At 49.8% G+C, this 26,209-nt stretch overlaps 1 protein-coding gene across 12 annotated transcripts in view; it reads right to left on the reverse strand.

The window, feature by feature from the left end:
• CELF6 (CUGBP Elav-like family member 6) overlaps window positions 1-26,209 on the reverse strand; it is a 222,244-nt gene that overhangs the window by 39,810 nt on the left and 156,225 nt on the right. For 5 of the 12 annotated variants that reach the window (XM_030578566.1, XM_030578559.1, XM_030578561.1 and 2 more), the window contains 8 exons: window positions 20,616-20,744; window positions 18,581-18,660; window positions 14,817-14,960; window positions 12,286-12,430; window positions 11,807-11,956; window positions 10,033-10,095; window positions 3,136-3,216; window positions 1,967-2,110 (listed from right to left, as the gene is read on the reverse strand). In XM_030578566.1, the coding sequence (XP_030434426.1) occupies window positions 1,967-2,110; window positions 3,136-3,216; window positions 10,033-10,095; window positions 11,807-11,956; window positions 12,286-12,430; window positions 14,817-14,960; window positions 18,581-18,660; window positions 20,616-20,744 (936 nt within the window). The remainder of the gene's footprint in view (window positions 1-1,966; window positions 2,111-3,135; window positions 3,217-10,032; window positions 10,096-11,806; window positions 11,957-12,285; window positions 12,431-14,816; window positions 14,961-18,580; window positions 18,661-20,615; window positions 20,745-26,209) is intronic. The other 7 variants (XM_030578554.1, XM_030578564.1, XM_030578565.1 and 4 more) reach the window with 5 other exon arrangements.

A 26,209-nucleotide genomic window follows, 5' to 3' on the forward strand; every position in this document is an offset into this window, starting at 1 on the left:
GTGGCAAATTTGCAGATGATACAAAATTACTAAAGATAGTTAAGATCCAGGCAGACTGCAAAGAGCTACAAAAGGATCTCTCAGAACTGGGTGACTGGGCACCCAGTTCAAATTTAATGTTGATAAATGCAAAGTAATGCACATTGGAAAGCATAATCCCAACTATACATATAAAATGATGGGGTCTAAATTAGCTGTTACCACTCAAGAAAGAGATCTTGGAGTCATTGTGGATAGTTCTCTGAAAACATCCACTCAATGTGCAGTGGCAGTCAAAAAAAAGCTAACAGAATGCTGGGAATAATTAAGAGAGAGATAGATAATAGGACAGAAAATATCATGTTGCCTCTATATAAATCCACGCTATGCCCACATCTTGAATACTGTGTGCAGATGTTGTGGCCCCATCTCAAAAATATATATATTGGAATTGGAAAAGGTTCAGAAAAGGGCAACAAAAATGATTAGGGGTATGGAATGGCTTCCATATAGAGATTAATAAGACTGGGACTTTTCAGCTTAGAAAAGAGATGACTAAGGGGTGGGGGAGGGAGATATGATACAGGTCTATAAAATCATGACTGATGTGGAGAAAATAAATAAGGAAGTGTTATTTATTCCTTCTCATAACACAAGAACTAAAGGTCACCAAATGAAACTAATAGGCAGCAGGTTTAAAACAAACAAAAGGAAGTATTTTTTCACACAATGCACAGTCAACCTGTGGAACTCCTTGCCAGAGGATGTTGTGAAGGCCAAGACTGGGTTTAACACGGTTTAAGAAAGAACTAGATAAATTCATGGAGGATAGGTCCACCAATGGCAAATAGCCAGGATGGGCAGGAATGGTGTCCCTGGCCTCTGTTTGCCAGAAGCTGGGAATGGGTGACAGGGAATGAATCACTTGATGATTATCTGTTCTGTTCATTCCCTCTGGAGCACCTGGCATTGGCCGCTATCAGAAGACAGGATACTGGGTGAGATGGACCTTTGGTCTGACCCAGTATGGCCCTACTTATGCTCTTATGAATGAAAGGAAGGAAACCCCGGACATCAGGGCCAGCTCCAGGCACCAGCGCAGCAAGCAGGTCCTTGGGGCAGTCAATGGAGAAGGGTGGCACACCCGGCTCTTTGGCAGCAATTTGGCAGCAGGTCCCTCAGTCCCTTTCAAAGGGAAGGACTTGCCGCTGAATTGCTGCTGAAGAATGAAGTGGTGGCAGTTAGAGCTGTGGCTGAAGTGCTGCCGACCGCGGCTCTTTTTTTTTTTTTTTTTTTTTGCCGCTTGGGGAGGCAAAAACGCTGAAGCCAGCCCTGCCGGACATAATATTCCACCAGTTTCACTTTGCTGGAACCTTGCCACAAAACCCTGGGGATTTGGGTATATTTCATGTTGCAGAAATCAACTTTTATCCATTTCTAAAGAGAACATCTCAGCCTCTGGAACACAGTGAGACCTGTGCAAGCAGCCTCCCTAACCAGGTAACCTCCTGTCCAAATGGAATGCGCTAACATACCATCTCACACCCTGGAGTACGGAGTACCATTCTGTGCCACTTCCTTCAGAAGCCAACCCAGGAGTGTTGTTGATTCCTTGAGTGGTCAGTCCTTTCAGACACGGTTCCAGCTTATTTATGTAACAGATTGGACATACCAATAATTATGTGACTGCAGAGGCGATGCAGGGTCTAGTCTGCCATCAGTTCAGGAAGAAAGTGTTCATATGCGGATTGCTTTGTGTGTAACTGGAGTGGGACTGAAGAAATGTCCCATGTGTTTCCCAAATAGCTCAGATTTGCTGGTAAACCTGGCCACTGATTGACTTAATTGGCTTCTTAAAGAAGCATAGCATCACTATGCATCAAAATGCTCTTTCGTGTGAAATGCAACAGGAGACCCAACTATCCAAAGGAGCCAATGCTGCAAAACTCCTCGAAGGAAAGATGAGAACAGGTTCTCTGGTACTTACCAAAGCATTTACTTTGGTTCGTGGCACGATCAACAAAGACTTTGGCAGAGATGACATTGCCAAAAGGCAAAAACATCTGCATGAGCTCCGCATCTCCAAACTCCTGGGGCAGGTGATAAATAAACAGGTTACATCCTTCGGGACCTGGGATAACACACATGCACACACAAAGAACAGCCGCCCATTAGCAAAGAGGCCACATGTGCCTTCCTCGTCTTTCTCAGACTTGTGCAGTGTACTGTGTTTGAGCTGGTATTGCAATGAGCATCTTCAGCCACTGAGTCATCTCTCTAGTAATTACTAGTGCATTCTTTCAATCTACCCACCCATCTCTTTCTAAATGTGTCCAGCTACCTGTTACTCCATTCACCCATAGGCCCAGAATTGCTTTGCTAAGCCCTGTGTTCAAATATCCAGCCATCCATCTACGGCCACACATTTCTCCCTACATCTCTAGGTCTTTTCATGTAACTGTTTTCCCATTCAGCAATATATCTAAATGTTCATTTGGCAATTCAGCCACTTCCTTTCACCAGTTCATTCAAGTCCCTGTGTATGCCCATTACTCTGTCCATCACCCCACTCCACCTCTCCAGATATGTTTCCTCCCATCTTTTTCTTTTCATTTTTTTCACCCACCATTCCTGGCATGTCTCAATTTCCCTATTTATCTATTTGTACATCACCTATCACTTATCTTCTCATCCATCCTTTCCACTCATCTAAACATCATCTAACCATCAATCTCTGGGATTACATGAAAATACCTAGCATATACACACACATGCTACCAGTAATTCTTCTTCTGGGATACGGCTGATTTCTATTAAGCCTCTCTGGTAGCATGGACTTCAATCACTTACCTCAACCTGGGAAAATAGACCTGCCTGGATATTTCCTTTCAAAGTACTGGGCCTGCTTATTTATCTCCTGGCCTGGAAATTTTTTCTTCTGAGACCTTTTATGGTCTTTGAAGCAGCAAAGTCTAACAGCATTCACTTATCTTTTCTTTTTAATGGGCTCTCTTTTTCTCTCACCCCCCACACTACTTTATTGACCAATAGATGTTGCTCCTCAACCCCAGATTTGCCGTAGACCCAGCGAATGACCCACATCAATGAAGTCATCATTCAGCTTGTCCCCTCCCGAATGTTCCCTCCCCCCCTTACCTTCTCTCTGCTGCTGTGGAATGATGGGAGCTTGCTGGGGAAAGGCCTGGCTGATTGGTGCATAGGCTGCTGGGTATGCTGCTGGACAACAGAAAAACAAAAGGGTCAAGCTTCAGAGGTCTGTTCTGCTTTGGTCTGCTAACACTCCGAGACGGCACAAACAGCATCCCCAGTGAACGGTTTGGAGACACTCAGGCATAGGATCCATGTTTTCATCCAGTTCAGCTTCTTTTGCCTGGCTCAGCTCTGAAGCTGCAGGTAGTGCTGCTAATCTCTCCCAGAAAGCTGCTTCTGTTTTGTCCCAGAGGCTCCTAGTGCTACACCTGTGACATCCACAGTGTGGGACTCATTCAGGATACAGCTCACAAAAGAGTTTTCACTTTATGACATGGAAAAGGGGTGGAAAGGGATGGGCTGGGGAGGAAAGGAAACGATTGTGTCCATGGCAATGAAAGCTCCCACAGAGCACTAGGGTTCTGCACACCCTGGAGGACTGCAAGGAGAATCATTCTTGGGTTTTACATCCCACCTGAAGCAGACCAGAGCCCACCCAGCACCACAGGGCATATTCTCCCACTGATCTCAGCCAGATATCATAGCGTATAATTTGCTTCCAGCTGATCTCCTCTCTGTTTGGACCAGCCCTATGAGAAGTACATAAAAGGGAAATGGGCCGGGTGTCCCAGCAGAAGGGTACTGAGCGCATTAGCATGTGGACACAATTCTAGTCACAGAACTTCTCAGGACCATGACACTCAGCTGGAGCTGCTGGGCTGGGCATTCATTTACCCACCCGGCAGGGGCTCACTCTTTGTCCCTTGATGTAATCCAGGAAAGTGGCATTTGCTGGACACTTTTTGCTCGTCATCAGTACAGCTGCTAATCTGCTAGATCCCTTTCTCAGTGTGACATTGACCAGGGAATGAGGAGTAGGAGGAATTGTTGACCCTGGGTAGCAGGTTGGTCAGTTAGATTGGCTAGGTGTCCCTAGGGTGACCAGATGTCCCAATTTTATAGGGACAGTTCCAATTTTTGGGTCTTTTTCTTATATTGTCCTGATTTTTCACACTTGCTGTCTGGTCACCCTAGATGTCCCCCACATGATTTCTGCTCAGTCTTAGAGCTGGAATCAAACAGCAGCATTTCTGAGGTTAAGAATGGCTGAGGACTCCTCTCTCCCTCCTAGAGAAAGACAGGAGCAGGCCAGCCATTCCTCCCTCCCCAAACCCAGCACTACATTGCCGGCCCCGTCCTCTCCTTTCTGCTATGGCAACTCTTCACTAGGGGAAGCGCAGCAGTTTGCTCCCCCATTTATAGGCCCTTCCAGGGACAAGAATCAGCCCTTGCTCTCCTTGCAGGGGCAGCTGGGAGGCCCCCTTTCCTCTCTGGGAGCTTCTGCCCGGGGTGTTTGGTTCTGTTCCATAACATCCTGTCTGGCAATGCATAGTGTCCAAATTCTTTCCAGACAGACGGGAGCTTCCTTTTCATGCTAAGGAGGAACACTATCTCATTCCTTCCTGCACACTCTGCTCCTTTCTTCTCCCAGTGCTATACTGAACATTATTGTAGTCATCTCCATATCTGATCTGAGCACCAGGGCAGATACCAAACCAACTCCTGGTCAGGCCACCCCCAACTCCAACCAAACCCAGCATGAAAATGTTGGGTTAACTTTCAACCACTTTTTCCCAATGCCTCTGCCCATCTGACGCCCAGTCTGGCTGGGAAGCAGAAGCATTTGAGTACAGTGAAACAAGCTGTCCTGCTGGTATTCCTGGTTGGATGAGAAGCAGGAAGAACTTTAAATCTACTGTAAAATCCTGTTCTCATGAGATTTATGGTCCATTCTGCAGATCCTTGTGACCATTTGGAGGCAGCACAGACAGCCTCAGAACTTGTGGGGATTTATCCACATTGAAGCTCTGAAGTCTCTGAGCTTTGTCCATTGTCACTGCACACCAAGTCCCGCACTGTTTTTGTGTTCAGTGCTCAGCTGATCTGTGGACGCTTCTGCTGAAGTTGTATCATCCGTCAGTCGGCATTGCTCCAGGCACCCCAGTTCATGTCCGTGCCTCCTGCTTCTCATGGTGCCTGACTCTGCTCTTAAGCCAAGTTAACAACAGTGTAGCCCCACTGACTCCTGATTTACCTCTGTTTCAGAGAGATCAGAATCTGGCCCATACGTGTCAGAGTGTGAACCTATATACAACCTGTTCACCTATGATGAGACATGTGGTATGACTCTGCACATGCTAAATAACATAAACAGAGGGAGCAACCTGATCTACCTGAACACTGGTGTAAGGCAAATTTGGGTTGTATTCCTCGCTCTGCCACTGACCTGCTATATGACCTTGGACAAGTCATTTCCCTTCCCTGTACCTCTGTTTCCCCTCCTATCCTTTGTCTGTCTTGTCTATTTAGAATCCAAGCTCCTTAGGGATGGTGCTGTCTTTTGCTATGTGTACGTACAACGCCTAGCACAACAGGGCCCTATCCCAGCTGGTGCCTGTAGATGCTACTGTAGAACAGAGAACAGTAGCAACGAACATGGGAGCGCTAGATGGTATTTCACCTTTCAGATACAGTACATATGTGCAATGGACAAGCTTCTGCACTCAGTCCCATGAGTGGTGCTCTGCCGAACTGCAAACACTGCCACAAGGACTCCTTGTTGTTTTTGCCGATACAGACTAACATGGCTACCACTCTGAAACCTGCGCAGAGACGCTGGCTCAGTGCTGCAGTGCGTTTTAGAGAGCATGCTTTTAACGGAAATATGGATTTTTTTGTACTGATAGAGAAACACTTAATTAACTGGATGAAATACCCGAGAGAAGAACTTTGTTTACAGCATTATTTTTCCAGAACGAAAAGGGTGCCAGCTGCTATTTCAGCTTCTGAGGAAGCTCTGAATAGCACATGTGAATTGTCTAGAGTGAGGGGTAATTCCAAACATGTTCATTATAAGGCAACAAAAGGAATCAAAACCCACAGCTTGCAGGCATTCAAAGGGTCTCTTTTCAGTGTATTGTGCAAACTTTCTAGCCACATGACTCCCTGTAGCATGCTGGACACAGGTGAGGGTCCTGCAGGAAAGTGTTGGGTGGGATACGCTGAGGCAGGTATTTCCTAACCCTTCCTAGACATTAGGGAGGTAGGAGTGGCCTTCCAGTGAGTGGGGACCAAGGGTGTGAGCTAAGCAAAGCTTAAGGAGGAATCTGGGAAGCAGCCAACACTAATGAGAAGACTTGTGCTTACTTTCGTGTATTTTCCTCCTTGCTATGAACTCATTTGAAGTTAATGGAGAAATACTAGGGATGAATTTGGCCTGCAGGATCTGATTCCTATTTTGAGCTCAAGTTACTCCAGATTTACTCCAGTATAACTAAGATAAAACCCATCACTTCATTTCAATGTAAATAACCATTTTCCTTCTCTCACTTTATTATTGCTCTATCAGGGCCAGATGGTAGGCTGATGTAAATCAGGGCAGCTCCACAGAAATCACTGGAGTTACCCTGATTTACATCAGCTGAGGATCTGGTCCTCAGTATTTATACAGCATCATCATGTCCTCCCTCAAGGACAGTTTTGTTAGGCTAAATAAATAAACATGACTTCTTTATTCTTTGCCTGCTGATGGAATTCTCACGTCTCTGTGTCACTTTGGTTTCCCATGTTTGAATGTATATCTTCTCAGTTTCTATTGTAAGACAGCAGAAACCAGACCTGCATATGGTATGCCAGATGCTGTCTCACCTCGGGTTTGTAGCCTGCAGGGGTATGTAACTACAGTAGGTTCGGAAGGATTCCGTTTTAACCAGTACATGTCTATAACCTATTAATTCTTCCCCATCCCAAACCCCAGGGAAAAATGATTCCACTGGTGATGATCAACATTAACAGAGAGGAAATTTTTAAAAATTAAATTAAATTGGAGAGTTGAGAAGTATGTGTGAGGGAGAACTGGCTTCCCTGCCTTCTGCACTCAGGTTTCTCACACTGTATTGATTCAGAACGTAGCCCCTTTCTAGGATTTGGTTTTATTCACAAACAGAATTCCAAGAGAAATACAAAAGCCAACCCAAGCCATCTTGGCAGCTCCCAGGATTCTTCGCTGGGAGTTACTTAGGCCACACCTTATAGCCAATCTGACTAGAGAGGTCTGTCTTTTTCCTTTGTGTCTGTGTGTGGTAACAAGCCAGCTGTAGTAGTGAGTCAGCAGAAAGGCAGGATGGTTGTGTGCTTCAGGTACTGGACTGGAATTCTGGATATCTGGGTCCACTTTCCAACTCTGCCACCACAGACTCTCCCTGTGGCCTTGGACAAATCACTTAAATTTCTGTGCTCAGTTCCCAACTATAAAATGGGAATAAGAATACTTTCCACACCTGTCTTGTCTGGTCAGAGTGCAAGCTGTTTGGGGCAGCAACAGTCTCTTACTATGCGTCTGCACAGTGCCTAGCACAGTAGAACTCCAATCTCAGCCTTTAGGTGCTACTACGCTACTTCTACTAATAGTAACTCAGTTAAACCTTTCCCAGCAGACCTTTCCTCAAATCCTGCTCAGAGGGTGAGGTTTTTCAGGCAAACCCTGCCTGCCTGCCAGCCCCTCCCCCGCAGAGTGCTGAGGCAGCGGGGGGAGATGAGGGGGTGGAAGCTGTGGGAGGGGCAGAGGTGGTGGCGACTCACACTTCCGGGAGCCGCAGAACCAAAGCGCAGTGAGGGGGGAGCTGGGGTGGTGCGCCAGCCTGGGCTGAGGGGGTGTGCCTGCCGCAGGTCTAGGGTGCCGGCCGATGGCCCCGCTCAGCCTCCTGCCGGCCTGGGGTTCTGTTCACTCAGCCGGCAGTGGGCTGAGTGGGGCCAGCAGCCGGGACTCCAGCTGGCAGCCGTGTGCCAGGCAAAATCAGCTCGTGTGCCACCTTTGGCATGCGTGCCGTAGGTTGCCAACCCCTGCTCTAGCAGTATCCCAGCAGACCTAAAAATAAACTCTTACATTTAGAGCTGGTCAGAAAATAGATTTTTTCCCCACAGAAAATTCTGACAGAAAAATCAAAATCTGAATATTTTGGCTGAAAAACAAACTGAAATATTTGCTTTTGGAAATGCCACTGTGGTGCCTCATGGGAGTTGTAGTTAAGTGCCACAGGCTCCCATTGTCTACTATATCCCAGACTCCCTGGTCAGACTATATTATCCATGATGCACCATGGTTATCCCTCTTGGTGGAAGTGGTGCATCATGGGAGTTCCTGGCCACAGTAAATCATGGAGATGTAGTCTGGGAGGGGAACTGGCCCACAGAGGAAAATGGAGACATGAGGTGCCTGAACTACAACTCCCACAAGGCACTGCAGCAGTATTTCCATACTGAAACATTTCAGTTTTCAGGCATTTGGTTTTTCAGTTAAAAAAAAAAAAATTTGGTGGAAAACATATTTTTTGCAAAAGAATCCATCTAGTCAAACCCCCCGTTTTCTGTCAAAAAACAGTTTCAATGGAAAATTTTCAACCATCCCTGATTCAGTTATGAAAGTCCATGCTGACCTTACATTATGATTTTATTTCTCAGTCTGTTAGATTCCCATTTCCTACAGTCCTCATATTTTGAACACAATACAACTATGAATATCTGTTTTTTTTTAAATTTCCTGCTAGTACAAAATTTAAGCTGATAAAAGAAAAAACCAACCCCAAAAAACCTTTCAGGAAAAAACGCCTTTGATAGCATCAACAACAAATAAAACCAGAATCCTCGCAAAGCTAATGAAGAACCTCTGCTTTCTTTCAAGTGATCTCTCAGCAGACTACCTACTAGAACTGTACTGACTTGATCTTCAACCCAACTGACTCTCAGTCAGCACTCATACTGAACTGGTTCTCCATTACTCCACATCTCTCTAACGCTCTGAGGCTGCTTCCTCCCTAGCACTCCTTTAACGTATACCTGTGCTGCGAGTGAGCCTCCCTCTGCTGAATGATCTCAGACTTATTTGCACTAAAATTTTCATCCTACCCACTAATACCTTAAATTAGTCAGCATCATGGGGTAAAGCCATGTAAATGAGCAACCTGGGGTAAGGCCATGTAAATGAGCACATCATGTAAATGAGCTCAGAACTATTTCCTGGCTTCACTGCTGGGGATGGAGCTCCTTCAGGAAAAAGCAGAAAGATTGGGGTCTCACCTCTGCTCTTTTCTGGGGTCTTTGCAAGACTTTTCCATTCTCAGCTTCCGGACCTTTACTGCACAGATTCTAAAGCTAGAAAGGATTATTGCTATCATCTAGTCTAGGGGTTCTCAAACTTTTTTTGCTGGGATCTCCTTTGAAAATATTTCAGACTGTGACTTCCCCCCCCAAAAAGTGATGTCCCCCCACACCATGCCACCCTTACTTCTGTGCTGCTTCTGGTGGCGGCACTGCCTTCAGAGCTGGGCGCCTTATCAGCAGCTGCCACTGCTCTCGCAATGCCCCCTCACCCACAATAGTCTTGCGACCCCCTTTTGGGTTAGGACTCCCAGTTTGAAAAACACTGATCTAGTCTGACCTCCTGCATAATCAAGGCTAGAGAGTTTCACGCAGTGATTCCTGCACTGATCCCAACAACTTGTGGTTGTATGTCTTTTAAGAAATGATCCCATCTTGACTTACAGATGCCAAGTGATGGGGAATCCATTGCTCTCCATGGTTGCAAGTAAGAAGACACGTTCACCAAAACATGCAGTTGCAAGATCTTGCTAAGTGTCTCTTTTTCCTCCCTCAGTGCCCCCACCCCATGCAGTTCTTTTCATGGTCATTTCACTTAAAAGCCACGGGGCAACAAAAACAAACCAAGAAACAGAGAAAGAGCGCAAGGCAGAGACAGAGGGAGAACTGCAAAGCAAAGTTTGAGACCTGCATAGTGCTGCATGCCTGCGTAGGCTTGTTGGAGGGGATCTGCCACAGTGGGACTTTGAGCTGGGAAGAGAAAAGAAGGGAGAAGGAAGAAAGAGTAAGCAAGATAAATCAGAGGAGAAACAGGTTTTGCAGCAGGAGCAGCCAGCAGGAATCGCTCAGAGATACAGCAGATTATTTGTCCTCCTATCATCTTCCTGTTGGCTTTTTGTCCCCTGTCCCCTCCCACAGCTCAGCAAAGCAATCTGTAGTGTACTGAGAAACAAAGTAATAGACACACTCCTGATCACTGTTAATTGCTCAGAAACTAGGGGATGCCGAATGCTCCCTCTGAAACATTTATGCCTGATCTTCTGAGGCACCAAGTGCTCTCCATTCTCAGTGATTTTAATGGAAGTGGAGGGTTCTTAGCACCCTCCAGGATCAGGCCCTTTCTGAGGGAAGGAGGTTTTTATTAGGAAATTGGAGAGTGTCCAGGTTCATGTCAGAGAACAGCTAGCATCTGGAAGCCATATTCTAGTGAATCGTGACAGAGAACCAAGTGAACAGAGCTGGGTGGGAAATGATCTTGTTCAGCAAAAAGTTTTGATCTTTCAGTGTTACTTTCAATCTCAAATCAGGACAAACTGTCAAAACTCTCAAAAACTGGCACGAACTGAAAATCTGAAAAAAACAAGTCGTTTGGGATTAGCTGAAATGACCCGTTTTGATCATTCCAAACCGTTCCGTCTCAACGTTGACTTTTAAAATTGAAATACAAACCAACTGTACATTGACGTGTGCTGTGAAACGACAAGTCGTTTGAAAACAGAACTTTTCACAGAAGAAATGTTGAAATAGGACATTTTTGACAATTCCATAATGTTCTTCCCAATTTTTTTTCAAAATGGGAATTTTGCCAAAGCCAACCCATCTCTGCAAAGGTTGATATAGACTAATAGCATCTGAATAATTCCTACCCAGCTCTGACACTGAACACTCCTCTCTGCCACTGAGTGCCAGGATGCAGCACATCAACCAGCAGAGACCCCGGGGTCTGGATGTGGCCCCTGCCCTAAATGAACTACCTACCACTCTCCTGCCAGCAAGGCAGCCTTCCCGAGAGCCCTGTGTCCCATTAGTTAGTAGCATGCTGCATGGCATTTCCTCTCTGAGCAGACACCCAATGGATACTGTTTTGGGTCTTCCTGATGCTGGACAGATAGGAGCTGGTGAGGTGGAGCTGAAAGACCTGCTATCCTATCACCAATTGCCTGAGCCATCCAGCATATCCCTGCTCCTCACCTAAGCCTGTTTGAAAGCAGCGATCTAGGGGTGCTCACTCAGCTTTTCTCTTTGCTCCTTTAGAGCCACGCAGGGCCATTCACGCATCGTGCCTTGTCTAGGGTGGCATGGTGCTGCTTTGCTCTAGCAGGGAGCTCTGTGACTCAGAGGGGTACAATGACTCACCAAGTTCCTTCTGGGCATAGCCGCTGCACCCCACAGCAGTGGCGGGTGGGGAGGAGCAGAGGGAGGGCATGGCCCCAATTCCTCCCTGCCACTCTTGACAGGGGCGCTAGCCCTCTGGTATCTGTTTGCTCAGGTGAGCACAAGGGCTGCAAAGGTGGCCCTCCTCTGTCTAGCTGACACCAGGGTGGGGGAACATTTGTGCACCCACACAGTGCACGCCCCACCACCCATCTCTTGTTCAACAGCCAGGCACAAGCCAGCCCAACAGCAAGAGTGTTGGCAGAACATTCCCAGGATCCTCCCCTCTTCCTTCCCCAGGACCTACCTGGGTACGGATGGATTCCATTGGTGTAAATGGTCTCGGATGTTGGCTGCCCATTGGTCTGTGGTGGGAGGTGGCTGAACCCATTCACCCCAATGGGCGTGGCTATGCTGGGGACGGGCGCTGTGCTGATCCCTGGAGGTGTGCTTGTACCTAACCCCCAAAGAGAAGGGGGTGCAGAGGAGAAAGAATGAGAGCTTTAGCTCTGGGTCACTTGGGGAGGCTGAGGAGGGGATTTAGAGGCCCACGTGAGAGGATCTGTAAGTGAACAGCGATTGCTGGCTTGTTTGCTTTAAACAAATCATCATGTGGGCAAAGTTTGTTAAGAAAGGAGATTGCAAGTCCCCGCTGCATGCCTGAAGAAGGCTTCCTAGTTCCAAGAGGATCCACCCCATGTTTTACCAGACAGGTGCTATCCGGCTGCCATACCAGGATCTGGAAACCCACCACAGAGAGACTGAACAGGGTGGGGTGACAAATACCTGATGAGGGGGTCATAGGAGCAGCAACTAGTCCACTGACGTTAAAGGCTGCCATCTGCTGCATTTGGGCTGCGGCGATGGCTGCCATTGGGTTCAGGCAGGTCCCTTGTGCTGCAGCCATCAGGGCTGCCTGCTGCTGCATTATCTTAAGGAAAGAAAGAAGGAAAGAGGGAAGAAGCAGAAGAAAAAGAAAAAGAAAGAAAGATGGAAGGACAAAAAGAAAATGAAGAAAGTAAAAGGAAAGAGAAAGGAAGCGGAAGAAGGGGAGAAGGAAGGGAATTGTAAATTAGCTTTTCTCTGTACCCAGGAGCCTGTCATGCCCTCTTGTGTAACTTTCTTCACTGTGGCCTGCTATAGCCGCGTTGTGTATGGAATGATAAGCAGAGGTGAGCCTGAGTTCCTGACATCTTTCCCTCAGTTCCAGGAGGAGGAATGGGTTCCCCAGGGATGTGTGGCTGCAGCTCCAGTTCTAAACTGGCCCATACTTCAGGGAGGTTTTGGATCTGGGGATTTTGGGCTGAGTCTGTCTCTTCCCTGGCCTGTTTCTTTGGGTGTTTAATGGTGTGCGAGAAAATATTGCACAGCAGAGAGTGAGCAAATTGTATGTTGTCTTTTCAGTCTGCCCAGTTCTGTTAGCAGCACTCTTCTCTTTGGGTCAGGAAGAAATGGATTCAGCCACCACAACAGGACTTGGGCTCATACCAAATACCTGCACTAGTTTACAGTGCTGAGGGTACCCAGAGGCTGCTGCTGCATGGCAGCCTTCAGTTAACAGGGAACACCAAGGTCCTATTTTCTAGCTATCTCTAGTGGCTTTGAAGACTGAAATAAGAGAGCATGTTCAGAAAAGCACTGTGCCAGCATCCCTCCCTTGGTCAGAGAGTTCTAAGGGTATGGCTACACTTGCAGCTGTACAGCGCTGGGAGTTAAAGCTGTCATCGTACAGCTGTGTAGGGAAAGTGCTGCAGTGTGACCACACTGACAGCTAACAGCGCCGCAGTGTGGCCACATTTGCAGCATTTGCAGTGGTGTTGGGAGTGGTGCATTATGGGCAGCTATCCCACAGAGCACCTCTTCCCATTCTGGCACCGTGGGTTGTGGGAAGGGGGCGGAGGTTGCGGGTCATTCTGGTTCCTGTCCCAATGCCCCATGATGCATTGCTTCACATCCCAGCAATCCCTGTGTTTCCGTCCACATTTGGCGCCATGTGACCCATTGAAGAGTGCTTACTGCCAGTCACTGCACTGTCATTATCCAAAGCATTGCTTTGCCAAGCACAGATTCACAGATATTAAGGCCTGAACAGATCGTTCTCATCTGGTCTGATCTCCTGCAAAATACAGGCCAGAGAATTCCACCCGCGCCCACTGATTACTGCCTCTAGCTCTTTGGAATGAAAAGTGTTTTATGACATATTGTGTCCTGCTCCGTTCCACTTCAACACTGTCTCCTAGGCTCTCATTGACTGAGTAGGTGCAATGGTTATGAAAGTGAGAGACTGACAGCAGTTGTGCAGTGAATGCATCCTTCCCTGGCAACTCAATGTGACCTGCTAGTCTATACCTGGGCCACTCATCAACAAAGATCTACCAAGCCAGGATGATAAATTGTATAAAACTGCACAGCAGTTTTGGAAAGAGAGAGACTCGCTGCTTCTGTGCATTGCAAGGTGCCTTCAACAGCAGGACACTTTAAAAGCACGTGCGGTGCAAAAGCAATGCATGACAGGTTAAATTGAGGGGTTGGTTTTGGCTTGAATGTGAATTTGCCAGTTTTGACTGGTGCATATTGCAATACATTTCAGACATGATTTCAATATGATGGTGGGCCTGTAATTTGGTATGTCCAGCACACAACTAGTCTTGTATATGACACTTAAGACGGAAGCCACAAAAAACAAAGGAAATTCTTGTACAATAAGCCACTAGTTAAGTTTTTTTGGCCTCCAGCCTGATGAACTTAAGGGAAGTAGGTGTGTCTGCTCCTGGAGCCCCACTGCTTTGCGGTAGGGAGAAAGGGCTAGCCACGGTTCGAGTGGTCTCACTGTTTGGTACAGCTCTTCCAAAGCAGTGGGCATACCAGTTCCCACATGCACTGGACCTTAGTGTCTAATAGCTGGACCTTTATGGACACCAGGACACCCTACTGCTAAGAATGTATTATGGGAACCCTTGAGCTAGGGCATCTGCAGTACACATGAAGGTATCCATATCAGCTCTTTGAAGGACACTCAAGTGCAGTGCCCCACATCTGTGATAAAGGATTCACCCCCCATCAAGAGTGGCTCTAGCCATTTCGCCGCCCCAAGCACGGCGGCACGCTGCGGGGGGCACTCTGCCACTCGCCAGTCCCACGGGACCAGCGGACCCTCTGCAGGCACGCCTGCGGGAGGGCCACCGGAGCCGCCTGCCGCCCTCCCAGTGACCGGCAGAGCGCCCCCAGCGGCATGCCGCCCCAAGCATGCGCTTGGCACACTGGGGCCTGGAGCCGGCCCTGCCCCGCATCCCATCTGATCAAGCAGCATTTCCTACCGCTTGCGTATATGCTCCATAGGCTCCAAACTGGATGGTCATTGGGTTGAAGATGCCCAGTTGTCCTGCCATCTGATGCATCCGCCTTAAAGTCCTTTCCTTGTCTGTGTCTGCAAATTTCACCACCAGGCTGGAGGAGGCTCCCTAGGAGAAAGAGAAAGCATGGCTGCATCACTTCTGCACATGAGCATTGGCTGCAGGCAGCTAAGTACGCCCTAGAGCAGTGGTTCTCAAACTAGGGCCTCTGCTTGTTCAGGGAAAGCCCTTGGCGAGCCGGGCTGGTTTGTTTACCTGCTGTGTCTGCAGGTTCAGCCAATTGCGGCTCCCACTGGCTGCGGTTCACCGCTCCAGGCCAATGGGGGCTGCAGAAAGGGCGGCCAGCATGTCCCTCGGCCTGCGCCGCTTCCTGCAGCCCCTACTGGCCTGGAGCAGCGAACTGTGGCCAGTGGGATCCGCAATTGGTTGAACCTGCGGACACGGCAGGTAAACAAACTGGCCTGGCCCACCAGGGGCTTTTCCTGAACAAGCGGCGGCCCTAGTTTGAGAACCACTGCCCTAGAGGGGATGATAAATATAGGTGATGAACCTGGAGCACAACCTTTCTGATGGCACCTGGCAGGTTTCTTTATTCTCTATTATTAACCCCTCCTGATCACTCTCTCCTTCTTGCTAGCTGCAACTTCTGTGTTAGTGATCGGGGTAGGGAGAATCTAGGCTGGTGTAAATTAGCAGAGCTCCACTGAAGTCAACAGAGCTATGCCAATTTACACCAGTTGTGGATCTGGCCCATATGTCCTGGTTTCACCATCCTGCATAGGCCTGGATTTTTTTATATTATGTCCCTGGAATGTCTTTCAGGATAGCTGGAATGTCCCAGATTTTCATTGCACCTGTCCAAATTTGTGGACTACAAAATATCTGTTCTTGTTGTAGCATTGTACCAAGTAAGATTTGCTCTGCATTTACCAGGAACCAACAGTCCAGTGGAATGAGTGTTCAGAGTGATGAACAGCGTTTGGGGTGAAGGGAGAAGTGGAATGATCACAGACACTTTCCAAGCTGCTGTTTTGCTCAGAGTGAACGTTAATGACACTTGTCCAGCATTTCATGATAAACGCTAAGTTAGTAAAAAAAATCCTCCACTCCGAGAAACATGAACATGTTGCTGCTGAGTCAGAAGCTGGCACACATTAAAACTTTTGGGTTTTGTACAAATTCTTTGTGGCCCTAAAACCAGTTGCCACAAAAGTGTGTGAGTCTCAGGGCCGCCCAGAGGATTCAGGGGGCCTGGGGTCTTCGGTGGTGGGGGTCCCTGCTTTGGCGGTAATTCGGCGGTGGGGGGTCCTTCCGCTCCAGTACCCAACGCTGAAGTGCCCCGAAGACCCGCGGCAGGGGGCCCCCCACTGCCGAATTGCCACCGAAGACCCAAAGTGGAAGAAGCTCCGGGGGCCCGGGCCCCATGACAGTTTTCTGGGGCCCCCGGAGCAAGTGAAGGACCCTGCTCCAGGGGCCCCAAAAAACTCTAGTGGGGGTGGGGCAAATTGCCACACTTGCCCCTCCCTCTGGGCGGCCCTGCTGAGTCTGAAAATATGGCCACCTTAGTTGAGGTCAGGCTTCAGGGATCATGCGGAGAGGGAGACTTCCTCTCATTTCTCTGTGGTATGATCCCATCATCTGATTTATGTGAGTGACTGATCTTGTATATTTTATGAGCCCCAGGTTGCATCTCTCAGCCTATCCTGCAGGTGACAGTGCTAGTTCATGTCCAGGGTGATTCCACTGACATCTGTGCAGTCCCGCCAGGGAAGAATTTGGCCCAGCTTTTCCATAGTAGTGTTTGATCAATCCAATGTTTAATTGTAGTGGTCTTTTATACTCATTGCTTTTCCCTGGACTCTGTTTCCTTCCTCTCTCATTCAGAATGTTGACCTTCATTGTTAATTAAATGGGAACTTTCTCTAGCCAGTGATTGAATTAACCCCTAACACCTGCCTAGAGAGCTCAGCGCTAATCAAAATAAAGGACGGGACTGGTGTTATTTTTACAAGAAACTGTTTGATCCCTGAGATTTTGATCGAATTAAATGGAGGATCAGATTAGCTGGTGATTGGATTAAGGAGACAGCACTATGCATGGGTAGGGGAGGGGAAGAGAGCATGGCCAGTAGGCGTATCCATTGCTATACCCCTGAGTGCCTCCTGAGGAGGCGATTTTACAGCAGTGCCAAGGGCATTGAGATGCAGAGGTGTGGGTGTGAGTGAGAGATGAGAGCAGTGGTGAAATAGAAGAGGGAACGTGATGTTGTGCCAAATGCCAGCTGCGACAGCAGCACGGAACCGGCAAAGTGTGCACACAGGAATGTCCCAGCTCAGCAGCAAACCCTTTTTCTGGATTCAGTGACACAAAGGAGCCATGGCTCTAACTGCCTTTCCCCTCTCAAAACCTGGTTTCAAATCCTGCCTCAGGCCAAAGGTGAGGGCTGCTGTGCTCAGTCAGGTTCCTAGCAGCTTTGTTTCCACATCACAAAGTCACTGCCCCGCTCACAGTCACTGTTTAGGAGAAGTCCAGGGCTGGAAGGACAGGGAGCGCTCCAGCTCAGGACTGAGGGATGCTGGCAGAGCTGGGCAGGGTGCCAGGATGAGAACAGCAGGGGGTGCTGCAGATTAAGACATAGATCATCTGGCAAAGCTCTAAGTCTGTGAAGGGATGCGGGGATACAGGAGTAGACGAGCAGGGGGCTGAAGCTGAGGATTAAGGTGCATTAACAACCCCCATTATGGGAACCCCCCATAGCACCAGCCTACATTGTGACTGTGCTACTGGGAACAAAAAAGGGTTTGGACGAGCTGGGGCCACGCAGGCCTTTTCCATCTCTACCAGTGGCCTCAATGCAGATGTTTCTTGGGGAGGGGCAAATTCCCATCCCTTTCCACAGCCAGGACCCCGTTCTGGTCCCTGCTCCTCCCCCCATAAATCTCCCCTTCTCTTACTCACCTAGTGCTGCCAGGAGTCAATTTCTTGGTGGACCCCACACCACGCTTTGCTGGACAGGAACAAACTCCCAGTGCACTATGTCGCAAGGAGGTTTGGCCCAGCCAGCCTTCACTGCCACTCTGTATGGAGGGGCAGCTGGGTCAAATTCCAGTGGCATTGCAAGCACGCTGTTGGAGTGATGCTCCGGGCCACTCCAGTACTGGCCATACTGATTGAATATGGGACCATTGCTTAAAAGTGGTCAGGCCAGGGCCCCTCCCAGCTCCTATGGAACTTGGAGCAAGTGCAGAAATGGTGGGGAGGGGTTGTCCCCACCACACCCCCTGATTTGGCACCACTGGTTGCTAATCTCCGTGATTCCCAGAGACTGTTAGCTACACTCAGAGACGAGGACATTTGGGGATTTGAGCTCACTGACTCAATGGACTTCCCTTACAGCACCCAGTGTGCATGTGTAAAACCACCCGCTCTGAGGAGGAGCCTCAGGAGCTGATCTGAACAAGGGCAGTTGGGATGGAATTTAAGCCTCAGGTGAACTGGTTTAAGCTAGAGATGGACAGTGAATCACTGGGCTACGTTCTCCTCTGTCACGCTGGTACAAGCCCAGTCAATCCAGTCCGGATGCCCGGGGGTAACAGAGCACGTGGACTATTCTGTGACCATAGTTTTTTCTTCTTGCAGTACCAGGTGCAGCTCCCAGTTACTTGGCCCATCCCGTGCAATGGAAGAGAAAACTGAGCCTCTTTCTCTCTCCTGATTCTAGCACTTACCGGCATGGTCTGGCTGCCATGCAGGCTGTTGATGGCTGCCTGGGCCTCCCCATGGCTCCCGTATTTTACAAAGGCACATCCTAGGTGGAGAAAAGCACAAGCGTTAAGTCTGGGAGCTACAGCAAGAGGAACATTGCAGAGGAGATGTGTGCTCATGGCTACAACACATTCTGGCAGGAGGCTCTGCCTGCCCTGCATAGTCACACAGGACATTCAGAAGAGGCAGCATTGCCTAGTGGGTAGAACACAGCCCTGGGAGACCAGGGTTCTTGCCCCAGCTATGCACGGACTTGCTGCATCCCCTTGGGCACTTCTCTGTGGCAGTTATTCCATCCACAAAGTGGGGATGGTCAGAGTCACCCAAGTATGTAAAGTGCTTTGAGATCCTCAGGTGGACGGTGCTGTGTACATGCAAAGTAATGTTACTGCTTAACAGCCTTGGACTAGCGGCACAAGCTGAGCTGCAGTGTGTGTTGTACAGGGAAGCTAGGTACTTTGCTCCCCTGCCCAGTGTCTGAGGATGGAGGTGAGAGCAGTACCCTGCTGGGGATGGAGCTACCCGGACCCGCACCGGGGGGTGGAGTGGACCTTCATGCACTGACTGGACGCGGAGGCCAGGGCTGAGCAGAGAGCTATAATCTGGGCTGGAGTCAACAGGAATGTACTAGCTGGAAGTGGCAATCAGCACAAGATGACGCTCCCAAAGCACTGGGTGGGGGCTGGAGCTGATGGGGGCATGCTGGCTGGCCGGGGGAGTGGAGGCTGGAGCTGAGGGGGGCTGGCTGGCTGGCCAGGGGAGTGGAGGCTGGAGCTGAGGGGGGTGTGCTGGCTGGCCAGGGATGCAGTGGATGGAGCTGAGGGGGGCCAGCTGGCTAGCTGGGGGCAGAGACTGGAGCTGAGGGGCCGGCTGGCTGGCCAGAGGAGTGGAGGCTGGAGGTGAGGGGGGCGTGTTGGCTGGCCGGGGGTGGAGACTGGAGCTGAGGGGGGCATGCTGGCTGGCCGGGGCTGTGGAGGCTGGAACTGAGGGGGGCCGTCTGGCCGGCTGGGGTTGCGGAGGCTGGAGCTGAGGGGGGTGTGCTGGCTGGCTGGGAGAGTGGAGGCTAGAGCTGGGTGGGGGGCACGCTGGCTGGCTGGGAAATAGGCTGGAGCTGAGGGGTGCCAGCTGGCTGGCCGGCCAAGGTTGCGGAGGCTGGAGCTGAGGGGGGCTGGCTGGCTGGCCAGGGGAGTGGAGGCTGGAGCTGAGGGGGGCCGGCTGGCCGGCCGGGGGAGTGGAGGCTGGAGCTGAGGGGGTGGGGGTGCTGGCTGGCTGGAAGCATGGAGGCTAGAGCTGGGTTGGGGGCATGCTGGCTGGCTGGGAAATAGGCTGGAGCTGAGGGGGGTGTGCTGGCTGGCTGGGAAGTAGGCTGGAGCTAAGGGGGGTGCACTGGCTGGCTGGGGGAGGAGGCTGGAACTGACTGGGGTGCACTGGCTGGCTAGGGGAGTGAAGGCTGGAGCTAAGGGGGGCGTGCTGGCTGGTTGGGGGAATGGAGGCTGGAGCTGAGGGGGTCACACTGGCTGGCCAGGAGAGGAGACTGGAGCTGAGGGGGGTGCACTGGCTGGCCAGGGAAGACGACTGGAGCTGTAGGGGGCATATTGGCTGGCCAGGGGCAGAGGCTGGAGCTGAGGGGTGAAGGCTGGCTGTCTGGGGAGTGGAGGCTGGAGCTGAGGGGGGCGCACTGGCTGGCCGGGGCAGTGGAGGCTGGAGCTGGGGGGGGTGCCTCCATCCTGGGCAGTGATCAGCAAGGCACCCCCGTGAGGGTGCCTGGAGTATCTCAGACACAGTTGTGTTCCATCCCATAACCACTGTGTCACTTTGGGTGCAAAGGCTTGTACCTGGATGATGGCCATGCTCTGTTCCTATGCACAAACACTAACGGAAAGGGGCTGGCACAAAGGGGGTTGCGAGCCTGGGCAAAGCCAAGTCACATGGCTGTTTGAGTGGGCGCTGGGTCGCAGTGTTTGTCCAGCTCTCCAGTGGGGCCTGATCGTCTCCCACCTTTGCTGGCTCCGTCAGGCCCTCTGAGGATGGTGCACTCTTCGATCTGGCCAAAGGGTTCAAACAGCCGCCTGACATCGTCTTCGCTCTGCTGCTTCCCCAGCATCCCCACAAAGAGCTTCCTGTCTTCTGAAACCAAACCAAACATTGTTAGCCAGCGGAACAGGCATGCACACTGAGGCAGTGAGGTGGGGAGGTGTTCAGGCATTACAAACACACATGCAGGGGGAGTATGTTGCACCGAACCAATGGGCCATGGCCTGGGCTGGCTACAGACAGATTCCTCATAAACTCTTTCCAGTCTTGCTTTTATCTGACTCAGCCATGTGGCTAACTGCCTGCTTGCTGCTCCCTGGGACACTGTGTCACATCTGTTATGCCACGCGGGTGAAGCAGGTAAGCCAACCCTGAGCCTTCAAAGCTCTGCTTCAGGCCCAATAAACTGATGAGATTGGCTTAAAAATCATGAGATTTCATCAGTTGGCAGGACTGGCTCTAGGCACCAGCAAACCAAGCATGTGCTTGGGGCGGCACAATCCCAGGGACAGCAGTTGCGCTCTTAGAGGTTTTTTGTTTTTTTTCCTCCTAGGGCGGCAAAAAATCTAGAGCAGGCCCTGCAAGTTGGGGGACTTTTTAGTTGCTGCTGCTTTCTGAACCATTGGGGTGTACAGGGGTTGTGTTTCCCAGCATCTCTCTGCAACCAGGAAGGCTAGAAAGTCGAGTTTCTCAGATGACCCCAACTTCAGGATCTGGGATTTCAAGAAAAGCACCAACTATCGCTAGACTCACAACTAAATCCCAAGTGTCAGCAACACTGTGGACACTTTGACTGTTCGTCTACCTGGCTGCCAGTAATGTAGGCCAGTGGTTTTCAAACTGTGGTCCGTGGACCCCGCAGACTATGTCTAAGATTTCCCAAAGGGTCTGCATCTCCTTTCAAAATTTGTAGGGATTCGCAAGTGAAAAAAGGTCCATCTAGCTCAGTATCCTGTCTTCCAACAATGGCCAGTGCCAAGTGCCCCAGTGGGAATGAATAGAACAGGTAACAATCAAGTGATTCATCCCCTGTCGCTCATTCCCAGCTTCTGGCAAACAGGCTAGGGACACCATTCCTGCCCATCCTGGCTATTTGCCATTGGTGGACCTATCCTCCATAAATTTATCTAGTTCTTTCTTAAACCCTGTTATAGTCTTGGCCTTCACAACATCCTCTGCCAAGGAGTTCCACAGATTGACTGCTGGAAAAGTGTGACTGCTGGAAAAGTGTGAAAAAACACTTCCTTTTGTTTGTTTTAAACCTGCTGTCTATTAATTTCATTTGGTGACCTTTAGTTCTTGTGTTATGAGAAGGAATAAATAACACTTCCTTATTTATTTTCTCCACACCAGTCATGATTTTATAGATCTGTATCATATCCTCCCCTCAGTCATCTCTTTTCCAAGCTGAAAAGTCCCAGTTTTATTAATCTCTACATGGAAGCCGTTCCACATCCCTAATAGTTTTTGTTGCCCTTTTCTGAATCTTTTCCAATTCCAATATATATTTTTTGAGATGGGACGACCACATCTGCACACAGTATTCAAGATGTGGGCTTAGCATGGATTTATATAGAGGCAACATGATATTTTCTGTCCTATTATCTATCCCTCTCTTAATTATTCCCAGCATTCTGTTAGCTTTTTTTTTTACTGCCACTGCACATTGAGTGGATGTTTTCAGAGAACTATCCACAAGTTAAATATGAATCAACAGTGTGATGCTGTTGCAAAAAAAGCAAACGTGATTCTGGGATGCATTAACAGGTGTGTTGTGAGCAAGACACGAGAAGTCATTCTTCCGCTCTACTCTGCGCTGGTTAGGCCTCAACTGGGGTATTGTTTCCAGTTCTGGGCACCGCATTTCAAGAAAGATGTGGAGAAATTGGAGAGAGTCCAGAGAAGAGCAACAAGAATGATTAAAGGTCTTGAGAACATGATCTATGAAGGAAGGCTGAAAGAATTGGGTTTGTTTAGTTTGGAAAAGAGAAGACTGAGAGGGGACATGATAGCAGTTTTCAGGTATCTAAAAGGGTGTCATCAGGAGGAGGGAGAAAACTTGTTCACCTTAGCCTCTAAGGATAGCATAAGAAGCAATGGGCTTAAACTGAAGCAAGGGAGGTTTAGGTTGGACATTAGGAAAAAGTTCCTAATTGTCAGGGTGGTTAAACACTGGAATAAATTGCCAAGGGAGGTTGCGGAATCTCCATCTCTGGAGATATTTAAGAGTAGGTTAGATAAATGTCTATCAGGGATGTTCTAGACAGTATTTGGTCCTGCCATGAGGGCAGGGGACTGGACTCGATGACCTCTCGAGGTCCCTTCCAGTCCTAGAGTCTATGAATCTATGACTCCAAAATCTCTTCCTTGAGGGGCAACAACTAATTTAGACCCCATCATTTTATATATATAGTTGGGATTATGCTTTCCAATGTGCATTATTTTGCATTTATCAACATTAAATTTTATCTGCCATTTTGTTGCCCAGTCACCCAGTTTTGAGAAATCCTTTTGTATCTCTTTGCAGTCTGCCTGGGTCTTAACTATCTTTAGCAATTTTGTATCATCTGCAAATTTTTCCATCTACTGTTTACCCGTTTTTCCAGATCATATATGAATATGTTGAATAGGACTGGTCCCAGAACAGACCCCCGGTGGACACCCCTATTTACCTCTCTCCATTCTGAGAAAAGACGGTTACTTACCTTGTAACTGTTGTTCTTCGAGATGTGTTGCTCATAGCCATTCGAGTTAGGTGTGCGCGCGCCGCGTGCACGTTCGTCGGAGATTTTTACCCTAGCAACACTCGGTGGGCCGGCAGGGCGCCCCCTGGAGTGGCGCCGCTATGGTGCCGGATATATACCCCTGCCGACCCCTCCGCTCCTCAGTTCCTTCTTGCCGGCTACTCTGACAGTGGGGAAGGAGGGCGGGTGTGGAATGGATATGAGCAACACATCTCGAAGAACAACAGTTACAAGGTAAGTAACCATCTTTTCTTCTTCGAGTGCTTGCTCATATCCATTCCAGTTAGGTGATTCCCAAGCCTTACCTAGGCGGTGGGGTCGGAGCGAGATGTTGCGGAATGTAAGATCGCTGAGCCAAAGGCGGCATCGTCTCTAGACTGCTTGACTGCATAGTGGGATGTGAAAGTGTGGACTGAAGACCAGGTAGCAGCACGACATATTTCCTGAATAGGAACCTGGGCCAGGAAAGCGGTGGACGAGGCAGGAGCTCGAGTAGAGTGGGCAGTGAGACGGCCGATCGGGACGTAGGCCAAGTCATAGCACATCCGGATACAGGACGTCACCCATGTAGATAGCCTCTGGGAAGAAATAGGCATGCTTTTCATACGCTCCGCGACCGCTATAAATAGCTGAGGCGAGCGTCTGAACGGTTTGGTTCTCTGAATGTAAAAGGCAAGAGCCCGGCGGACATCCAGGGTATGCAGCTGCTGTTCCCGGCGTGATGCGTGCGGCTTCGGGAAGAAGACCAGTAGAAATATGTCTTGATTGATGTGGAAGGCGGAGACCACCTTGGGGAGGAAGCCGGGTGTGGTCGCAGCTGTACCTTGTCCTTGTGGAAAATCGTGTACGGAGGGTCCACCATCAGGGCACAAAGCTCCGATACTCGTCTGGCGGATGTTATAGCAACTAGGAAGGCCGTCTTCCAGGACAGGTACAGCAGCGAACAAGTGGCTAACGGCTCAAAGGGAGGGGCCATAAGCCTAGCCAGAACAAGGTTGAGATCCCAGGTAGGAGAAGGGCGCTTAACCGGAGGATAGAGTCGCTCCGAGCCCTTAAAGAATCTGGAAACTACCGGGTGGGAGAAGATTGAACTGCCGGATTCCCCAGGATGGAAGGTGGAAATCGCGGCTAGATGCACCCTTATCGAAGAAAGTGCCAGGCCCTGCTCCTTGAGGTACCATAAGTCGTCTAAGATAATGGGGACTGATACACCTGCAGGAGCAAGGTTACGCTGGGGGCACCAATGGGAGAAGCGCTTCCATTTGGCGAGATATGTTGCACGCATGGAAGGCTTCCTGCTTCCCAGAAGGACCTGTTGCACCGGGGTGGAACAGCGCAACTCAAATTGGTTTAGCCAGACAGCAGCCATGCTGTCAGGTGGAGGGACTGCAGGTTCGGGTGGTGAAGTCTGCCGAAGTCCTGCATTATCAGCTCCGGGTAGAGCGGCAGAGATATCGGGTTCACCCGAGATAGGTCGAGCAGCATGGTATACCAGTGCTGCCTCGGCCACGCCGGAGCGATCAGGATTAGCCTGTCTCTGTCTCTGCGGAGCTTGAGCAGGACTCTGTGAACGAGGGGAAAGGGCGGAAAGGCATAAAGTAGACGACCTCCCCAGTGGATCAGGAAGGCGTCCAAGAGGGAGCCTGGGGAGCGACCCTGCAGAGTCAGAACACCTGGCATTTCCTGTTCTCCCTGGAGGTGAAGAGGTCTATCTGGGGAAAGCCCCACCTCCAGAATACTGAAAGGAGGACGTCCGGGCGGATGGACCATTCGTGGGACAGGAAGGATCTGCTCAGGTGATCCGCGAGAGAGTTCCGGACTCCCGGGAGAAAGGAGGCTACCAGTTCTATCTAGTGGGCACAGTCGAATCGCCTCTAGACAGAGAGGGGAAGACCGTGTCCCTCCTTGCTTGTTTATGTAATACATGGCCGTTGTGTTGTCTGTAAAGACTGCAACACAACGGCCCTGTAGGTGCTGTTGGAAGGTCTGACACGCCAGTCGGACCGCTCTCATCTCTTGGATGTTGATGTGAAGCCCCAGCTCCTGAGAGGACCAAAGGCCTTGAGTACGAAGGTGCCCTAAGTGAGCACCCCAGCCGAGAGAAGAAGCGTCTGTTGTCAGAGACACCGAGGGCTGTGCTGGGTGGAATGGACGACCGGCACACACCAGGGAGGGCGTCAGCCACCAGTTGAGGGAGCCCAGAATGCTTGGTGGAACCGTAATTACCATGTCTATAGCATCTCTGCGAGGACGATAGGCTGAGGCGAGCCAAGTCTGAAGAGGACGCATGTGCAGTCTTGCGTGCCTCGTCACGAAAGTGCATGCAGCCATGTGCCCCAGGAGGACGAGACAGGCGCGGACAGAGGTTGTTGGGAAGCTTTGTAGCCTCTGTATGAGGCAGACCAAAATCTGAAAGCGGTGTGGGGGTAGGCTGGCTGTTGCAATATTGGAGTCCAGCAAGGCCCCTATGAATTCTATCCTCTGCGTAGGAAGCAGAGTGGATTTGTCCAAGTTGATAATCAGGCCTAAACGGGTGAATAGGTCCTTGATGACGTTCACGTGGGCGGTGACCTGAGCCTCGGATTTCCCTCGAATGAGCCTGTCATCGAGGTATGGGAAGACATGTACTCAACGACGGCGAAGGGAGGCGGCGACTACCGCCATACATTTCGTGAATACCCGAGGGGCCGAGGATAGGCCAAAGGGAAGGACTGCGAATTGATAATGTTGACGATTCACCACAAAGCGTAGATACCTTCTGTGGAGAGGGTAGATCGCAATGTGGAAGTATGCGTCTCTCATGTCGAGAGCAGC

This window comes from Gopherus evgoodei, chromosome 10 (assembly GCF_007399415.2).
Source record: "Gopherus evgoodei ecotype Sinaloan lineage chromosome 10, rGopEvg1_v1.p, whole genome shotgun sequence".
Lineage (NCBI taxonomy): Eukaryota > Metazoa > Chordata > Testudines > Testudinidae > Gopherus > Gopherus evgoodei.